Here is an 18,385-nt window from a genome sequence, read left to right as displayed (position 1 = left end):
CTGCAATGGTGGCAGCCATGTCACAAATGAACCCTGGTGGTTCAGGAAGTGGTCCCCAATCCCAGAACCCCAAAGTTAGTCAGGGACACCAAAAAGGGGGTTGCTATAAGGATTTCATGAACGCGAAACCAACATCCTTCAATGGCGCTGGAGGTGTCATTTCTTTATCCCGATGGTTCGAGAAAATCGAATCCATTTTCGAAATCTGTGCTTGCGCGGAATCTGATAAGGTCAAGTTTCCGGCCTGTACTTTCGTCGATAAGGCCCTGACTTGGTGGAATAGCCGAGTCAAATCTCTAACCTTACCCGTAGCCAATGCCATGGGCTGGGAAGCCATGAAAGAACTCCTCATTGCCGAGTACTGCCCCGGTGGTGAAATGCAGAAACTAGAGCACGAGCTCTGGAACCTAAAGATGAAAGGTTCCGACATTGCTGCATATACTTCCCGATTCGATGATCTCGCACTTCTCTGCCCGGGATTAGTCACTCCTGGAAACAAAAAGATCGAAAGGTTCATTTGGGGGTTATCCCAACCAACAAAGAGTCATGTTTTGGCTGCCCGTCAGGATACCTATGATAGTGCCAAGACTTTAGCTCAAACTCTGATTGATCACAACGATGACGTTAAGGAAATCACTACCACTTCTGAGCCGACTCAAAGGAGTGGCGAAAAGAGAAAATTCTGGAAGAAGAAGAAGGGTCAATCTTCTCAAGGATCTTCCAAGAAACAGCAGACTGTAGCAGTCCATGCTACTACTAACCCTGTTGTTGTTGCTTCTGTTGTGGGATCCACAGCTCCAACTCCTACCAGTAAATATGCTGGTAATCTTCCTCTGTGTGACAAGTGCAAATACCATCACAATCCTGGTCCCTGCCGAGAACTATCCTGTACCAACTGTGGTAAGAAAGGGCACACAGTTCGATTCTGCAGAACTCCTACCCAATCAGCCAACCAATCATCTGGAGCAGGTGTTAGTCAAGCCTGTTACAACTGTGGAGAAGTTGGGCACTTTAAAAGAAACTGTCCCAAGAAGTCAACTGCTGATAACACCGGAAGGGTTCTAACCATGGGACGGGAAGAAGCAGTCGTCGATCCCACTGTTGTTTCGAGTACGTTCCTTCTCGACAACTCATATGCTAGTATTCTTTTCGATTCGGGTGCTGAAAAGGAGTTTTGTTAGTCATGCATTCAAACATAATCTAAAACGTAATCCAACCATTAACTGAAACGTTTACCGTCGAGATGGATAACGGTGAGAAAGAAAGCATTAACGATGTATTCGTAGGTTGTACGCTTACCCTAAATGATCACTCATTTCCTATAGATCTCGTTCCAGTTTCCATTAAGAGCTTTGATGTTATCATTGGCATGGATTGGTTGAGTCCCTATCATGCTGATATCCTTTGTTACAAAAAAGCCATCCATTTCAATCTTCCTTCGGATCAAACTCTCGTAATCTATGGCGATAAACCCAGTTCCAATCTTCATATCATTTCCTGCATCAACGCTCGAAAGCTCCTACGAAAGGAGTGCATTGCATTCTTAGCCCATGTGATCAACGAGAAACAAGAAATTAGAGACCTCGCGAGCATCCTCGAAGTCTGTAACTTTCCAGATGTATTTCCCGAAGAGCTTCTAGGAATTCCTCCCGAGCATCAGGTCGAGTTCCGTATTGACCTAATTCCTGGAGCTACCCCCGTATCAAAGTCTCCGTATCGCTTAGCTCTAGCAGAAATACAGGAGTTATCCAATCAACTCAATGAGTTGCTCAGTAAAGGATTCATTAGACCGAGTTCCTCACCCTGGGGAGCTCCGGTACTGTTTGTCAAGAAGAAAGATGGATCCTTTCGGATGTGTATCGACTACCGTGAGCTAAACAAGTTGACCGTTAAGAACCGATACCCTCTTCCGCGAATAGATGACCTCTTCGATCAACTCGAGGGAGCCAGCTACTTCTCAAAGATAGACCTACGATCAGGGTACCATCAGTTACGATTTCAGGAGAATGATGTTTCCAAAACAGCTTTTAGGACTCGGTATGGACACTACGAGTTCGTAGTGATGCCCTTCGGTCTAACCAATGCACCGGATGTGTTCATGGACATGATGAACCGGGTGTGCCGTCCCTTTTTAGACAAGTTCATCATCGTGTTCATTGACGACATCCTCATCTACTCCCGAAGTGAAGAAGACCACAAGCAACACTTGAGGTTAGTGTTGGAGACCCTTAGATCCGAAAAGCTATACGCAAAATTTTCCAAGTGTGAATTCTGGATACGGAAGGTAACCTTCCTCGGTCACATGGTAAGCGAGGAGGGTATTCACGTAGATGCTTCCAAGATTAAAGCGATAGAGAATTGGTCGGCACCGAAGACACCCACAGAAATTCGTCGATTCTTGGGTCTCGCCAGCTACTATCGAAGATTCATTCAGAATTTTTCCAAAATTGCCAAACCTTTAACCACTCTAACACAGAAAGTTGTACCCTTTTGTTGGAGTGATAAACAAGAAACTGCATTCCAAACATTGAAGGGAGCCTTATGCAGCGCGCCTGTTCTGTCCTTGCCCGAAGGGATAGATGACTTCGTTGTCTACTGCGATGCGTCTAATCAAGGTTTAGGTTGTGTGCTTATGCAAAGAGGAAAGGTGATTGCCTATGCCTCAAGACAGCTGAAAGCACACGAGGTCAACTATACCACACATGACTTGGAACTAGGAGCCGTAGTCTTTGCATTGAAGATTTGGAGACATTATCTCTACGGAACCAAGTGCACGATCTTCACTGATCACAAGAGCCTGCAACATATCTTTGATCAGAAAGACTTAAACATGAGGCAACGACGATGGGTAGAACTACTCAATGATTATGAGTGTGAAATCCGTTACCACCCCGGCAAGGCCAATGTGGTAGCAGATGCCCTTAGCCGAAAGGATAGTGCAGGCCACAAAGTGAAGAACCAAACGATGACCATCCATTCCAACTTACCCATACAAATCCGAGAAACCCAATTATCAGCCCTCAAACCCGAGAACATGTCAAATGAAGCCCTGAGAGGAATGGAAAAGAAACTTGAGATCAGAGGTGACGGAGTTCACTATTTCATGGATCGAATCTAGATTCCCAAGTCCGGAGGATTCAAGGAAATAGTCATGGAGGAAGCGCACAGAACCAAATACTCTATTCACCCAGGTTCTGACAAGATGTACCTAGATCTCAAAAAGCAATACTGGTGGCCCAACATGAAAGCTGAGATAGCTACATTCGCAGGCAAGTGTCTAACTTGCGCCAAAGTCAAAGTTAAACACCAGAAACCCTCGGGTCTGCTCCAACAGCCCGAGATCCCCGAATGGAAATGGGAGATGATTACCATGGACTTCATCACCAAACTGCCCAAGTGTTCTAGTGGGTACGATACCATTTGGGTAATTGTCGATCGTTTGACAAAATCCACTCACTTCATTCCGATCAAAGAATCATACAAGATGGAAAGACTCGCGCGAATCTACATCCAGGAGGTAGTACGTCTACACGGTGTACCTGTATCTATTATCTCTGATCGAGATAGCAGGTTTACCTCCAGATTCTGGCAGTCCCTTCAGAAAGCCCTTGGAACCAAACTAGATATGAGCACAGCGTATCATCCTCAGACCGATGGACAGAGTGAGAGAACAATCCAAACCCTGGAGGACATGCTTAGGGCATGTGTCATTGACTTTGGAAAGTCGTGGGACACACATCTATCCTTGATCAAATTCTCATACAACAACAGTTACCACACAACCATTAGGGCTGCTCCGTTTGAAGCCCTATACGATCGTAAGTGCAGATCCCCTCTGTGCTAGGCCGAGGTGGGGGATACACAGTTAACCAGGAGTCGAGTCCCCGACAGTGCTCTCACTGGTCCTGAAATCATCCGTGAAACCACCGAAAAGATCATTCAAATCTGTAACCGACTGAAAGCCTCACGAGATCGCCAAAAGAGTTACGCTGATAACCGTCGGAAACCACTAGAATTCCAGGTTGGAGACCGTGTTCTGTTAAAAGTCTCGCCCTGGAAACGCACTGTACGCTTTGGTAAGCGTGGGAAACTTAATCCAAGGTACATTGGACCCTTCGAGATCCTCTCCAGGATCGGTCCAGTTGCCTATAAACTTCATTTACCTCATGAACTCAGTAATATTCATCCTGTCTTCCATATTTCAAATCTCAAAAAGTGCCTATCCGATAAAACCCTAACAATTCCCATAGACGAGATCGAGATCAACGAAAACCTCAACTTTGTGGAGGAACCGATCGAAATCATGGATCGAGAAGTCAAACATACAAAGCAAAGTCGCATCCCGTTAGTGAAGGTTCGCTGGAATGCCAAGTGGGGACCGGAATTCACTTGGGAACGGGAAGATTCAATGAAACAGAAGTATCCACAACTCTTTCCAGATCCATGATTTGTATCTTGTCTTGTGTTTTAAACTTTGAATTCCGGGACGAAATTCCCTTTAACGGGGGGATAATGTAACAACCCGAAATTTCCGTACCATCTCTTGTAACTCTTTCGTAGTACAATTCACGCAACCAATCGTCGTTTCCAAATTCGATTTCCGATCTTCTGTTTAGTTAAGTCATTAACTTGTACGGATGTAAAATGACTTATTGGGTGTCTTAATACAGTTAGAAATCATTTTAACACCCCACTTTAGTGGTCGGAATATTTCTAGAATTTACCATATCGGGTTACGGCAACCTGATCGGGTACGACCAAAAGCCTCGCCTAACGCCGGTATCGGGTAGAATTCCATCGTGTCCAAAACTTAGACACTATATATTGTGTTTTAAGCCTCCATTTGAAGACTTTGGCCATTTTCTCATAAACACTTCCAACCTCTCTCCTCATCCATAATCAAATGTCCAAAAACAAAGATTTAAGGCTCCAAATCAAAGAGGTAACATCCCTAACTTGTTATCTAACCTCTTTAGCCTTCAAATTGATGTTTAAATTAAGTTTTGGGACCAAGAACATGAGTTTACGGCCAAGGATCAAGCTTGGGCCGTAAACTCCTCAAAATGGGGTTTTTAAGCCAAATTTACCCTTCCAAATCATAGTTGGGACTTAGATATGACTTTGAGGCTTGCGAATCTGGACTTAGAACACATTAAACATGAATTTTGGGGGAAAAACAAGAGTTTATGGCCAAGGCATGTGCTTGGGCCGTAAACTCCTCTAAAATGGGGATTAAGTGTCTTAAAACTTGTCCAAATGCCTTGAAACTCAACCAATAGTCTTGTGGTAAATCCTAGAACCATCTAAAAATAGTTTGAGGACCTTAAACACATCAAATACCCTACATAAGTGAGTTTACGGCCACAGATCATCTCCTGGGCCGTAAACTCCTATAAGTTGTCAAATGATGCCCTTAAACCACCCCAAAGGCTTGGATAAATTCCTAGAATCACATATGATTGTTTTAAGCATCAAAAACTAAATTTTCTTAACCATATTAGAGTTTACGGCAAGAGGGTATGCATCTGGGCCATAAAATCATACAAAGGTGTTAATTGAAGCCAAAGATTGATACCAAGCCTTAGAAAATTAGTTAGAATCACATGTGATTGCTTCTTGTGCCTTACACCAATTTTTCTTGACCATGGGTGAGTTTACAGCCGTAAACTCTAAGTGTGTGGCCGTAAACTCCCTTCTAAGTGGTATAAATTCATTTAATCCATTCCAAGGCATTTTAGAAATCCATTCCAACAATCCCCAAGTCCAATCAAGCCATTAAACCCTCCAAATGACACCAACATGAGTTTACGGCCGTAAACTCATGTATGTGTGTGTTTTATGGCTATAAACTCCTTAAAATGTTTACTCTTGGGGAGTAAACTCAAGTCCCAAGTCCCTAGTGCCAATACACGTCCGTAGATGTCACCCGGGTCACTCCAAACGCGAGTTTTGAGGTGTTTTACCTCGTCGGAGTGTAATGTTCCATATAATTAGTGAATGTATCCCTAATTGAATATATATATGGACATTATTTCATTTTACATAGGGACATCGCAAGTAATAAAACCCTGAACCAACGTTTAGTGTACGAAACCGTCGCATTCCCGAGTCTGGTGAGTTCATACCCCTACCCTTTTTCACTGTTTTCACTGTTTTCAGGGGGGAACACAAGCAAAGTACAAGGGAATTCTTGTACTCAAAATATGTTTTCAAATGTGTGTTTCATATTCCATATGCTTTTATTCTGATTACTACAACTGATAACCATTTGAACATGCAGATCACGTACCATATATTTGTGAAATGGGTTTTTAAACTATTATGTTTTACATATATTTCACAAATGGCTTTCCATATTTTATCAGTTAAAAGCATGACATTAGACATTTGAACATAATACATGTACACTGTTTTGCCCTCGGTAACACTCCACATATATACGCGAGTGGAGGACTATCATATTATTACTAGTAAATTTGTTAATCATGTATGATTGGAGACACGTCCTCGGTGAACACTCCACAGAGATACGCGAGTGGAGGACTACACCCGTAACCAGAATCTCTGGTATTTAGAGAGTGTGACTCGAGTGTATAGATCTATACGGGGATGACTACTCCATGCCTGGCTGCTAGCTACAGCCGAACCGAAATGGTTCAAGGGTGACGAAAGTCATAAGTATGCGGGCTACTTATTGCCACAGGTTTAGTCCATCGTATGGTTATGGAACTCGCAATTAGGATAGCAGAGATTTACTTATAGTAATAATGAACCACTTTATACATCTTTTATATCCTTTACATCTTTCATGTACAATAACCAACATTCAGGAAAGTATGGGACTTTCCTGGGGAAAACATGGAATCTAACCACGTTTACATCTTTTACATCTTTTACATTGTTCATATTGAAAACCAACAAGCAGGAAAGCATGGGGCTTTCCTGGGTAACTCTCACATAACTAGAAAGAGTAACAAACTGGATAACATTACATCTTTTACAATTGGTAATATACAATAAGGAAACTATGGGACTTTCCTGGGAATACATTATAGGTAAACAGAGCAGTTTAACAAGCCGGATAACCAAACTATACATTTTCACATGAGTAGACATGTTTTCAGTATACAAACATACTATACTTTACATTTGTGAAATGACAACCAACTATTAAGAAAATATGGGATTTTCTTGGTATACATAACATTTCAGAAACAGAAAGGAAACTTGAACATTTTCACAAACAAAAACCGCTTATGAACTCACCAGCGTTATGCTGATTTTTAAACTGCTTGTGTTCTCAGGTCAGCGTTAGAACAGGTACTCGAAGATCCTTTTTGGTCAGAAGACGGAGTACATGAAGACCCGTTTCATTTTGTTCATATATATACTATGTATCACAACTGTACAAACTTTACTTTTGAAACAACTGTAAAACTTTTCTTATGTAATGTATTGGTTGTTTTACTTTACTTACTATGTGTATTGGATTTGATACTCAACGTGGAGTCAACCCCAGAAATGTTTCCGCCTTCGGTTTTCAGGGTGTGACACTTTATGCTGTCAAGGACTATCTTTTCTGGATATGATGTAAGACCTTTTACAAAGGCCATTTTCCCGAACTTTTACATCATGAATATCAAAAATTTTGACAGTCGGCTAACTTCTGTGTCATTCTTCATTCAAGTACTTTTATCATACTTTCATTGGAGTCTATCTGAATTAATGCTTTAGTCAAGTAATTGGACTATAGTAATTTAGCTCTGGAGGCATTTCCAAGTCTCTTTTAATGGTTGAATGATGTTATTCACCAAGCAACAATACCTCGGCTTGAACGACAAATGTCTTGAGACCATTCTACAAACTCACTTCCATTTCATTACTAGGATTGCATCATAGGGATGTAGGTCAACCCTTCATGAACACACCTCCATTTATTACTAGGACTGCATCATAGGGATGTAGGTCAAACTTTTGAGAACATAGTCTTGCTCTTTAATTAGACAATCGAAGTACATCTAGGGTCAACCAAAATCGCTCACAAAACCCTTATCTTTCGTGATACAGAATCATGTCGACATCCGGAAACAATCAGTCGAACAACGAAACCCCTATCCTCCATATCGATGCCGCTACATTACAAGCTGCAGTAGCAGCTACAGTGACAACTTTCCTTACGCACATCCACTCAGGCAAAACAAGTAGGACTGACAAAGGAGTCGAGAGTCCCGATGGTAATTTCAAACTGGGAAACCAACAAATGGCAACAGTCATGGACTTGAAAAGCAGTAAGACCGAAAGGAAGAGACGATATCGTAAAGCCCTAAAGGAGCGGAAAAGAGCCCAAAGACTTGCCATGCCACAGCCACAAGTGGCAACTCCTGCAGAACGATTTAAAAAGCAGTTTCCAAGGTGGAGTAATGAGGAAGGCACTCGTGTCCACATAATACTGGCTAAACACCGCACTCCCGCCAACAATGCCAATACTAGCCAGTCATGCCACCAATGCGGTGAGATAGGGGACTTCCAGAAGGATTGCCCTATAACAAAGAACTCTAGCGCAGATGGGAAGATTCTCAGGATCACAGCTGCAGGAGAACCAGCTCCAGAACGCACATTAATGTAATTTAGGCGTTTCGTTGTAACAGACTTATAAACTATTTGAAACTAGTGCAACTAGAGTCTTACCTTTTATGAGATCCTGTCTGTATAGGGATGCTCGTACTGTGTATACTTGTCTTTTGTAGTATACCTTATTCGCACCAATAGTCTTGTAGTAAGTCTAAAGTACTGTAACTCTGTTCATGGTTGCACAGTTGCGTTTTGTCTGTAAGCGCCTTATGTTTAAATCTAATATCTTCAAGTTTCTGTATGATTCCGACATTATCATACAACTTGATTCAATTTGATCTACACCATACCAGCTTCATACGTACATCTCTTTCTTCGAAATCGCCCTTCCAGCGAAGCCGTTATATTAGAACACCAAAGTACTCATGCGTAGAGTACCTCATAGTTCTTTTCTTTTTCCAAAGAAACCCCCGAAGTACCACTCCTACAGTACGTCAAGTTCAATCCAAAGATTCATGCGGTTGATCTATCACAGGGGAATGTATACATAAGGGTAATATATAATAAAGGTTCTACAGGTTTAGAATTGATGATTCCACTTTAACTTCCTTTTCCCCGATGGGATATGAGCTTAAAGAAGAATCGGTTATTCGACTACTTTTTCAGTCTTAATTATATACGACTCGTATACACGAGATTGTGATTTTGAAACCATGTGTGAATCCTAAACATGAATTTCAGGACGGAGACTACCCAAGACTACGAGTAATCGCAACGTCATGTGAACAAACTTAGAACCCCGTACGACTTCCGTAAACAAATTGCCCTACAGTTTAAACACCTACGGAGATACAAGAACAGCCCGGACAACTTAACGAACTACACAGAAATAGAATTAGAAGACTAGGCTTCTCACCCTGGAGAACCCTGGCCATATTCTTCCAGAGATCGACGGATTGCATTGTATGTACCTCGGCTATCGAGGACTCCGTCAAGATTTTCCAGTAGAAATCGTTATCTCTGCCTCACATAAATGATTTGGTTGAGCAAACACAAGGAAAGAATTACTTTCAGAAATGGAGCTGATATCCGAATATCACCAGTTCGAGTATTAGGGAACGATGTCTGTAAGACTACCTTCCGAACTCTATGCGGACACTTCAAGTCCGTAGTAATACCCCTCATATAGGACCAATACGCCCATAGTTTTCATGAGCTAAATGAGTAGGGTAAATCTTTCTTACTTGGATCAGTTCATCATTTCTCCATGTAATGACTTACTTATCTACCCTCGTAGTAAGAAGAAACCCATGGAACCATTACCTTCAGAGGTACTCTTCGTGAAGTTCTCTAGGCACGAGTTTTGAAATTGAAGAGTCAAATTTCTATGACACACTTTTAGTGATGTGGGAAATTTGAGTACTCTTACAATTTGTTAAAACTGTTGAGAATTTGTGGACACCAGAGACACCGACAGTCATTCGCCAAATTCTAGGTATTACCGACCTACTGTCATAGTTCATTCAGAACCCCTCACGAATCACAGAAACCTTTACGACTCTGACCCAACACGGGGTGGCCCTTGACTCGGAAGTTAAACAAGAAAAAGAAACCTTGGAGATTCCAAGTGAGTGACCAAGTTCTTTAGGAGAACTCACTCTAGGAATGGCTTAATACGCTTCGTATTGCGTGGAAAGCTAAATCGAAGATAGTTAGGACCTCCGAGATTCTTACCAGAATCAGTCCTGTATCTCGCAGACTAGATCTACTCCGTTAACTCAGTAACGTACATTCTACTCTTCATGTCTTGATCGTGAAACCATACCTTTCTGTTAGGACTCTTGTAAGTTCACTCGTCGAGATCCTCGCCTTCGTATTAGAAGCGTAGTGACCCTCGACCAAGAGGTCAAGCATACGAAGCAACACCGTCGCAAGTTAGTGAAGGTTCGTTGGGATACCAACCGAGAACCCGATTTCACTTAGGAGCGCTAGAACCAATCGATTAGGAAGTTTCCTCCTCACAACTCGATCATTCATGCCTACTTCCTTATCTAAATTCTAATTTCAGGACGAAATTCCCGTTAACAGGGGGATGATGTGACAACCTGAAATTTCCATTTTGAACAAACCATATCAAGCCAATAGAAGATAGAAGTTAGAACAGTTACAGTGAAATTCCAAACTTTGGGTATAAGTTTGAGTATTTCAGGTTTAGCACTTAAGGAGATATCAGGAGAGTGGATACACTAGGGTTTTGTGCAACACTGTTATTCCAATACTCTATGATATTAGAGTTCATTCAGGGAATATAATATTTTCTGCCAAAAAAATCTCAGGACTATATATAGAAATCTGAACCATATTCATTCATTAGTTGCATTTCCAACTAGAGAAAAGCCGAATTCTCTCCCACGGATCTTCGGGATTTTATCCCAAATCGTGAGTACCTTTCTCTAGTTGTATTATATGGCTTATAATGTGCTTAATAACATCAATTTCATAACAAAACAACTAGATTCGTGAGTTTACCGCCCAAGAACACCTTGGGGAGTAAACTCCTAAAAAGATGCCTAATCCTTCCCCCGTGATTTGTAACTACCTTAGGCTTGTATGCTAGTTTGTATATGACTAGAAAACATCAAAATCAGATCAAGACCCCAAGATTTGGGAGTTTACCGCCCAACAACACTCGGAGCGTAAACTCCTTTTTAAGGGCCAAAAGAGTGCCCAATGTCCCACAAAGCCTTGGAACTCAAACTAGAAGACACCATTACATGTTTAGACCACAAAATCAATTAGAAACAATGGCTAGATGTGAGTTCACAGCCAAGGAAGTTCTTGGGCCGTGAACTCCATTTTTAAGTGTCAAAATGCCTCAAAAGCCTTCCTTAAGCCAACAGACTAAATTGGACATGTACCTAAATGAGTTTAGGACTAGCAAACACACTTAGAACACCAATAGCCTTCTTTATTATGAATATCTTCAAAAATTACACTGTAAAGTGTTTTATTATAATGTAATGCTATTTTTATCAAGGCTCTGATACCAGTTTGGGTGTGTGGATTTTTTGTTTAACAAAGAAGGGAATAAATATAAAAATTGTGAAAGAAGACTCTTATATCAATAAATGTATGATTGTAATGTAGTGAGTGATATACTTACATAGATAGAAACTATTCAAGCCAGCCTGTGTCGTTCTTTGGTCTGTGTGGTTGCTTTCCCTTTTGGCATCGTGCCTGTGGTACTGTTAATCATCATCGACCTGACACTCTGTCACTTACAAGTTTCATGACTCTAATTTGTATGAACACTTAAAAATAACAAAACAAAGATTTATTGCTAAAAGAGTTCCCAAAAAGGGAAAACTCTTACAATATTTTACATTTTCTCCCTTCTAAGGGAGGAATTACTCACTAGACATTGAACTGAAAATTTAATAGATAGAGAGTGTTTTTTCTTGCACTTGTTATTGCGATGTCTTAAAACCAAAACATAACTCTCAATTTATAGATACATTGAGAGGGTCTGATATTTGCCTATTATGTCAGGCATGACGTTTTTTATCCACTAAAGATTACATTATTGTGGACAACTGGAAAGCTTCTAATAATGGAGAAAAGGCATTATTATTTTGAGTGGCGGGGCCATTTGACACGTGAAGCATCTTTCTTTAACATGATGAGGATTTGTCATCTTCAGAGGGGGGTCCCTCCTTTGTCTCTGAATCTTTGCTTTCGCAAAAGTGACAAAGATGTTCTTCGAAAAGTTGTTCTGCATGTCGGCAGAAGTGCTGGCGTGTAGCATTGGATACTTCCATGCTATTGTTCATGAATTTTTCTCCAAACTTGGAGGCTTAACGAAGATCTTCTTGGATGGTGTTGTTGTAACTCCAGCTTGTAATTATACAATGTGAATCGGTATAATTAATCTTCTTTTTTGAACCAGAGATAATTTCAATGATTTTTTATGATATTCTTCTTAAACCATTGATGCGATTGGGATGAAGAATTTCTGTGAAAGGTAAATCTTTATCTTCCATTGGTTGAGATTGTTCAATCTCTCTATTGGCTTTAGAAAGACCAATTTCCAGAAAATGGTATGGACAAAGAGTTGATTCTTGAATCCATTCTGGGAGTGAAGAGATGCATCTGATGTAGATCGGATTATCTTTTGCTTTAAGTACTTTCTTTCGAAAGTTCTTAATGGATTCTACCATGCTGCTTGGGAAGAATTTGAGTTCTTGAAGGTTGCAACTTGGGTAGATATTAAAGAGCATGCAAAGGTGGAGAAGATGGTGCATGGAGTTGTAGCTTTTTCGCTTTCTCTCTCTACTTTCTCTCTCTTATCCTGATTCTCTCTGACGGTGGTGCGATCTAGCTTAGATTCATCGGCGCTGCTTTTCCGACGAATTTCTTTTAATCGGTGAAGCAATATCTTTCCTAATTCCGTCGATTTAATGGGAGCATCTTCCAAATCGGATAGATTGAAGGATGTGAAGGTTAAACCTCCGGATAAAAGTGCTGCTGTTCGTTATACAAAAACTGAAATGGAGGTGAATAATCTTGTTCCTCCTGGGGTAATTGAACAATCATCTGCCACGATATATAAAGCTCGTCGCAAACCAAGTGCGATTGGAGCTGTTACATCTGGGATTAGCAAAGCTGAATGGAAAATGGAGGGGAAAACTTTCAGGATTAAAAACAGAGCTAGGAAGAAGGTGGATAAATTAGCTCCGATGGATACTGAAGAGTTCTTCAATGAAGATGGTTCAGAGGAGGAAACGGGAGAAGAATTGGAATCTGTCTCAGTTTGGGAGTCGGATTCTAACATTTCTATACCTGGATCTGATGGAAAGGAGAAGGAATTGAAGAAAGGGTTGTCTGGTGATTCTAAAAAGGTAAGATCTCATGTTGTTTCTATCCCAACTGGTAATACTGCTAATTTGATGAAAAATTGGGATGGGTTGATGATGAGTAATGAAGTTTTGAGTCCAATCTCTGAATTGAAGAATGTTATTAGTGGAATGGTTAATGTGAACCCTACCATATCGGTGATGGATGTTAAAATTCAGAATAATTCTAAAATGGAAGATAATGAAGTTGTGAAGATTATAACTGATGGGGAGAAAAGTGCTAATAATAATGAAGATTTCATTCCAGGAGTTGGATTTCAGTTTCTGAGTGAATTGAAGGAAGAAGGACAGATGGGAAAGGGAGTTGATAAGGGGATAATTCAGAATATGGATATGGATGATTTGAAAGTGGATAAGACTGAGAATAAGTTGGAAGATGATAATGAAGAAGAGAGTTCAGAAGATGAAGAGGGGGAAGTTGACTCAAGTGAGGAAGAAACTAGTGAAGATGAGGAAATAATGATGGAGGAGGAGGATATTAATAATATTAGTAATGATAATAATGGGAATTTGGTTGCAGGCACTGTTATTAATAGTATTAATACTCTTCCTTCTATTTTGGGTGCAGCTAAAATTGGAAATTCGATGGAGAAGGATGTGCAGGGGAATTTAAAGAACTCTTATGCTGGTGTGTTAAAAGGAAATAGGCATAAGGGTAAGATTGATGTTAGATATATTCCAGGGGAAAAAGGTGAAGAAGATGGTCCTGTTATTATCCCAATTGAAAATCTAAAAAATGCGAGTATTCCTTATGTGAATACTTTATATGGATATATGATTGATAAGAAATTGGCTTTTCCAGTGATCCAAAAGGAGGTCAGAAGGCTATGGAAGAATGTGGGTCTTGAAGAGGTATTCATGAATAGTAAAGGGTTCTTCTTTTTTAAATTCAGTGATGAACAAGGGATGTTATCTATTCTTGAAGGAAGTCCATGGTTAATGTTCAATAATATGCCTTTATTTCTACAAAGATGGAGACCAGGTTTGACTTTAACTAAAAATAGACATGATAAGATTCCGGTTTGGGTCAAAATTTATGATTTACCTTTGGAGGTTTGGAGTGGGGATAATCTGTGCATTATTGCTAGTAAATTGGGAATTCCTCTTGCGTTTGATTCTTTTACTGAAGAGATGTGTTTGGAACATAAAGGGAGGAATGCTTATGCTAGGATCCTTATCGAAATGTCAGCTGATAAAGAATGGAAGAGAAACATTGATATCTCAACGTGGGATTTTGTTACTAATTCCGCTGTTATTCAAAGCTTTGATGTGGAATATGCTTGGATGCCAACTAGATGCAGTCATTGTAAAGTGTTTGGGCACATAGATAAGGTCTGTATGGCTAGTATGATGGGTGCTAAATCTATGCAAAAAGGTGGCAGTGGGAGTAGCAAGGAAGATAAAGGGAAAAATGTGATTGATGATGAAGGATTTACAGAATTTACTAATAAGAAAAATAAAAATATTAAAGATGGAGAAGGTACAAGCAATTCTATGTGGAAAGCTGCTAATATAGGTAATCAGAAAAATAATGGGAAGAGTAATTTCTCAAGAGTGGGGAATTAGTTTAGGGGACAATATGGGAACAAAGGTGGAAATGGTTGGGGACAAAATGGGAATTGGAATAACAAAGGAGTGGGGCATTGGAATTTGGAGAAGAATAAAAAATTTGAAAAGGTGGTTTCTAGACAGTATAACAATAATGATCAGGTAAATAATGGAGACAAAAGACAGGTGGCTATAAAGAAGAATGTCAATGGTATGGCTGAGATTAAGAAGAGTGATAAGAAAACTGATAGCAGCAATAATAATAGCTTTGAAGTTTTGGGAATGATTGATGAGGAAGCTATAATTGGAATGGAAGAGGATGACAAAAGAGATAAAATTGGTGTTCAATTTGATGATCTGAATTGCAATCTCTCTGCTACTGATGACAACAGGTTGAAACATAATGAGATTCATAATATGGGCATTAGCAATGAGGATCTTGTGATGTTTAATGCTGAAAAGAAGATGGATAGCAAGAGGAATAATGATAGTAGCAGTATTAGTGGATTATCTCAGGCATTTGAGGTGGTAAATGCCAAAAATCATGTTATTAGTCAATGATGTCGATTGGTGTATGGAATGTTAGGGGGTTAAATAAAGTTGTTAAGCAAAAAGAGGTTATGGATGTTATAAGGGATAATAAGCTGGGAATGTGTGCTGTTGTTGAATCCCATGTCAAAATTTCAAATTTAAAGAATGTGTGTAGTAAATCTTTTGGAGACTGGGATTGGGTTTCTAATAACAAACATTGTGATATTGGTACTAGAATAATTGTTGGATGGGATCCAAAATTATTTGATGTTATGGTTTTATCTCAATCGAAACAGGTGATTCATTACTTTGTCAAATTTTCTGGTTCTAATTATAGCATGTTTTTTTCCTTCATCTATGCTGCTTCCGGTTATATTGAAAGAAGGGCTTTATGGGAAGATTTGAAAAAATTCAGCTTAACTGTGAAAAAGGAAGCTTGGTGTATTTTGGGTGATTTCAATGTTGTGTTAAAAGATTCTGATTATTCAGAAGGATGCTCGAGATGTCTGAAAGGAGTTGATGATTTTCGTGATTGTATCAATTTTATTGAAGTTGAAGACTTGAATAGCACTGGGTTTCAATTCACTTGGAATAAATCTCCTTCTGGGAATAAAGGAATTTTAAAGAAGCTGGATAGGATTATGGTCAACACGAAATTCATTTCTGATTATCCTTCAGCTTATGCTGCTTTTAAACCATACAGAACTTCTGATCACTGTCCTGCTATTCTTTTCATTCCTAATGGTAAATTGAGATGGAAATCTTCCTTTAGATTTGCTAATTTCATTGCGGATAAAGAAGAATTTCTGCCTATGGTGAAGGATATATGGTCTTCAAATATTGAAGGTTTTTTTATGTTCAAAGTTACTCAGAAACTGAAAATGTTGAAGAGATAGTGTAAACAGCTGTGTAGCAAATTCAGAGGATCGGGAAGGAAAATTAAGGATCTAAGGGAGCAATTGGGAAATATTCAGATGAAAATTGATCAGGAGCCGTTTAATGCTTCATATCGGGAGGAGCATGCTAATATTCTTTTTGAATATAATGTTGCTTGTAATGATGAAGAAAAGCTGCTTTCTCAAAGATCTAAGATCAAATGGCTTTCTGATGGGGATAATAACACTAAATTTTTTCACAGTTGTTTGAAAAGTAGGATTAACAGGAATCGAATTTTGATGGTGCTTGATGAGGATGGAAGATGGATTAGGGGGAAGGCTATGAAGGAGAAATTTATTAATCATTTTAAGAATTTCTTGGGATGTGAAGTTACCACTGATTTGTCTATACTTAATAATGATTTTTTTATTAATAAGTTGGATAAAAAAGTGGCAATGAATATGTTAAGAGTGGTCACAGATGAAGAAGTTAAAGTAGCTATGTTTGATATTGCTGACAATCATGCCCCTGGTCCTGATGGTTTTTCCTCTAAGTTTTTTAAGAGTGCTTGGAGTATTGTTAGGACAGATATTTGTAAAGCTGTGAGGGAATTTTTCTGGACAGGAAAATTATTGAAGGGTATTAATGCTACTAGGATTGTGTTGATTCCTAAAGTGGAAGAACCGAGGAAAGTTACTGATTTTCGGCCTATTGCTTGCTGCAACATTTTTTATAAATGTATCAGTAAAATAATAGTTAACAGAATAAGGGGCAGCTTAAGTGATATAGTTAGCCATAACCAATCTGCTTTTATTCAAGGAAGATCAATTCTTGACAATATTCTCCTTGCTCAAGAATTGATGGTGGGATACAAAAATAAAAAAGGAATGCCTAAATGTACTTTAAAGATTGATATACAAAAGGCCTATGATACTGTTGACTGGAAATTTCTTAATAGGATTCTTCTTGGATTTGGATTTCATCCTGTCATGGTTAATTGGATTATGGCATGCGCTTCTTCCCCTTGGTTTATGCTGAATTTTAATGGTGAAGACCATGGATATTTTGAAGGAAAGAGGGGGTTAAGGCAAGGAGATCCTTTATCTCCCTACTTATTCATGTTGGTTATGGAGGTTTTTAATCTAATCCTGGTGAAGAAAATTGAAGAAAGCCAATGTTTCAAATTTCATTGCAAGTGTGAATCTCAGAGGATTACTCACTTATGTTTTGCAGATGACTTGTTGGTGTTTTCTTTTGGTAATGGTAATTCTGCTAGAGTAATAAAAGCTGCCCTTGATGATTTTAATTCTGTTTCGGGTTTGAAAGCTAGCATGGAAAAAAGCCAAATTTTTTTTAGTTGTGTGAAGCCAAACATGAGAAGGATTATTTTGGGAATTTTACCTTTTGACATTGGTAAAATTCCTTTCAAATACCTTGGGATTCCCATGTGTGTGAATATGCTTTTCAAAAGAGATTGTTTTGCTCTTGTTGATAAGATTAAATTGAGAGTGTGTAATTGGAAAAACAAGATGCTTTCTTTTGCTGGAAGATTACAGCTCATAAATTCTGTCCTGACTTCTATTCATGTGTATTGGGCTTCAATTTTCAAAATCCCTATAGCTACTATTAGGGAGATTGAAATGATTTGTAGAAACTTTCTGTGGGCAAATGGAGAAGTGGTTAGAGGAAAAGCTAAAGTTAAATGGAGTGATGTTTGTAAGCCAAAAATAAATGGTGGGCTGGGAATTAAGGACTTAAGATTCTGGAATGATGCTTTATTAATTAAACACATTTGGAATCTGATTAGTAACAAGAATTCTCTGTGGGTTCAGTGGGTGAGAGAAAACTACATTGGTGATAGAAATTTCTGGGATATTTGGCAGAAGAAAAGTATGAATTGGACTTGGAAAAGATTTTTGGAATTGAGAAAAACTGTTAGACATCAT

The 18,385-nt window shown here is 39.3% G+C and overlaps 1 protein-coding gene across 1 annotated transcript; it reads left to right on the top strand.

The window, feature by feature from the left end:
* The first annotated feature begins 15,592 nt into the window (after positions 1–15,592).
* Positions 15,593–16,459, top strand: LOC145010533 (uncharacterized). Its single transcript, XM_078969062.1, has one exon. It carries the CDS (start codon positions 15,593–15,595, stop codon positions 16,457–16,459), a length of 867 nt encoding a protein of 288 aa, XP_078825188.1.
* The last annotated feature ends 1,926 nt before the right edge of the window (positions 16,460–18,385 follow it).

This window comes from Lactuca saligna, chromosome 8, assembly GCF_052625555.1.
Source record: "Lactuca saligna cultivar CGN05327 chromosome 8, ASM5262555v1, whole genome shotgun sequence".
Taxonomy (NCBI): domain Eukaryota; kingdom Viridiplantae; phylum Streptophyta; class Magnoliopsida; order Asterales; family Asteraceae; genus Lactuca; species Lactuca saligna.
The sequence above is the reverse complement of the archived record's forward strand: the minus strand, read 5'-3'. Positions and strand labels throughout refer to the sequence as shown.

Coding starts and splice junctions, on each gene's coding strand:
- LOC145010533 (XM_078969062.1), top strand. CDS start 15,593: ATGTCGATTGGTGTATGGAATGTTAGGGGGTTAAATAAAGTTGTTAAG.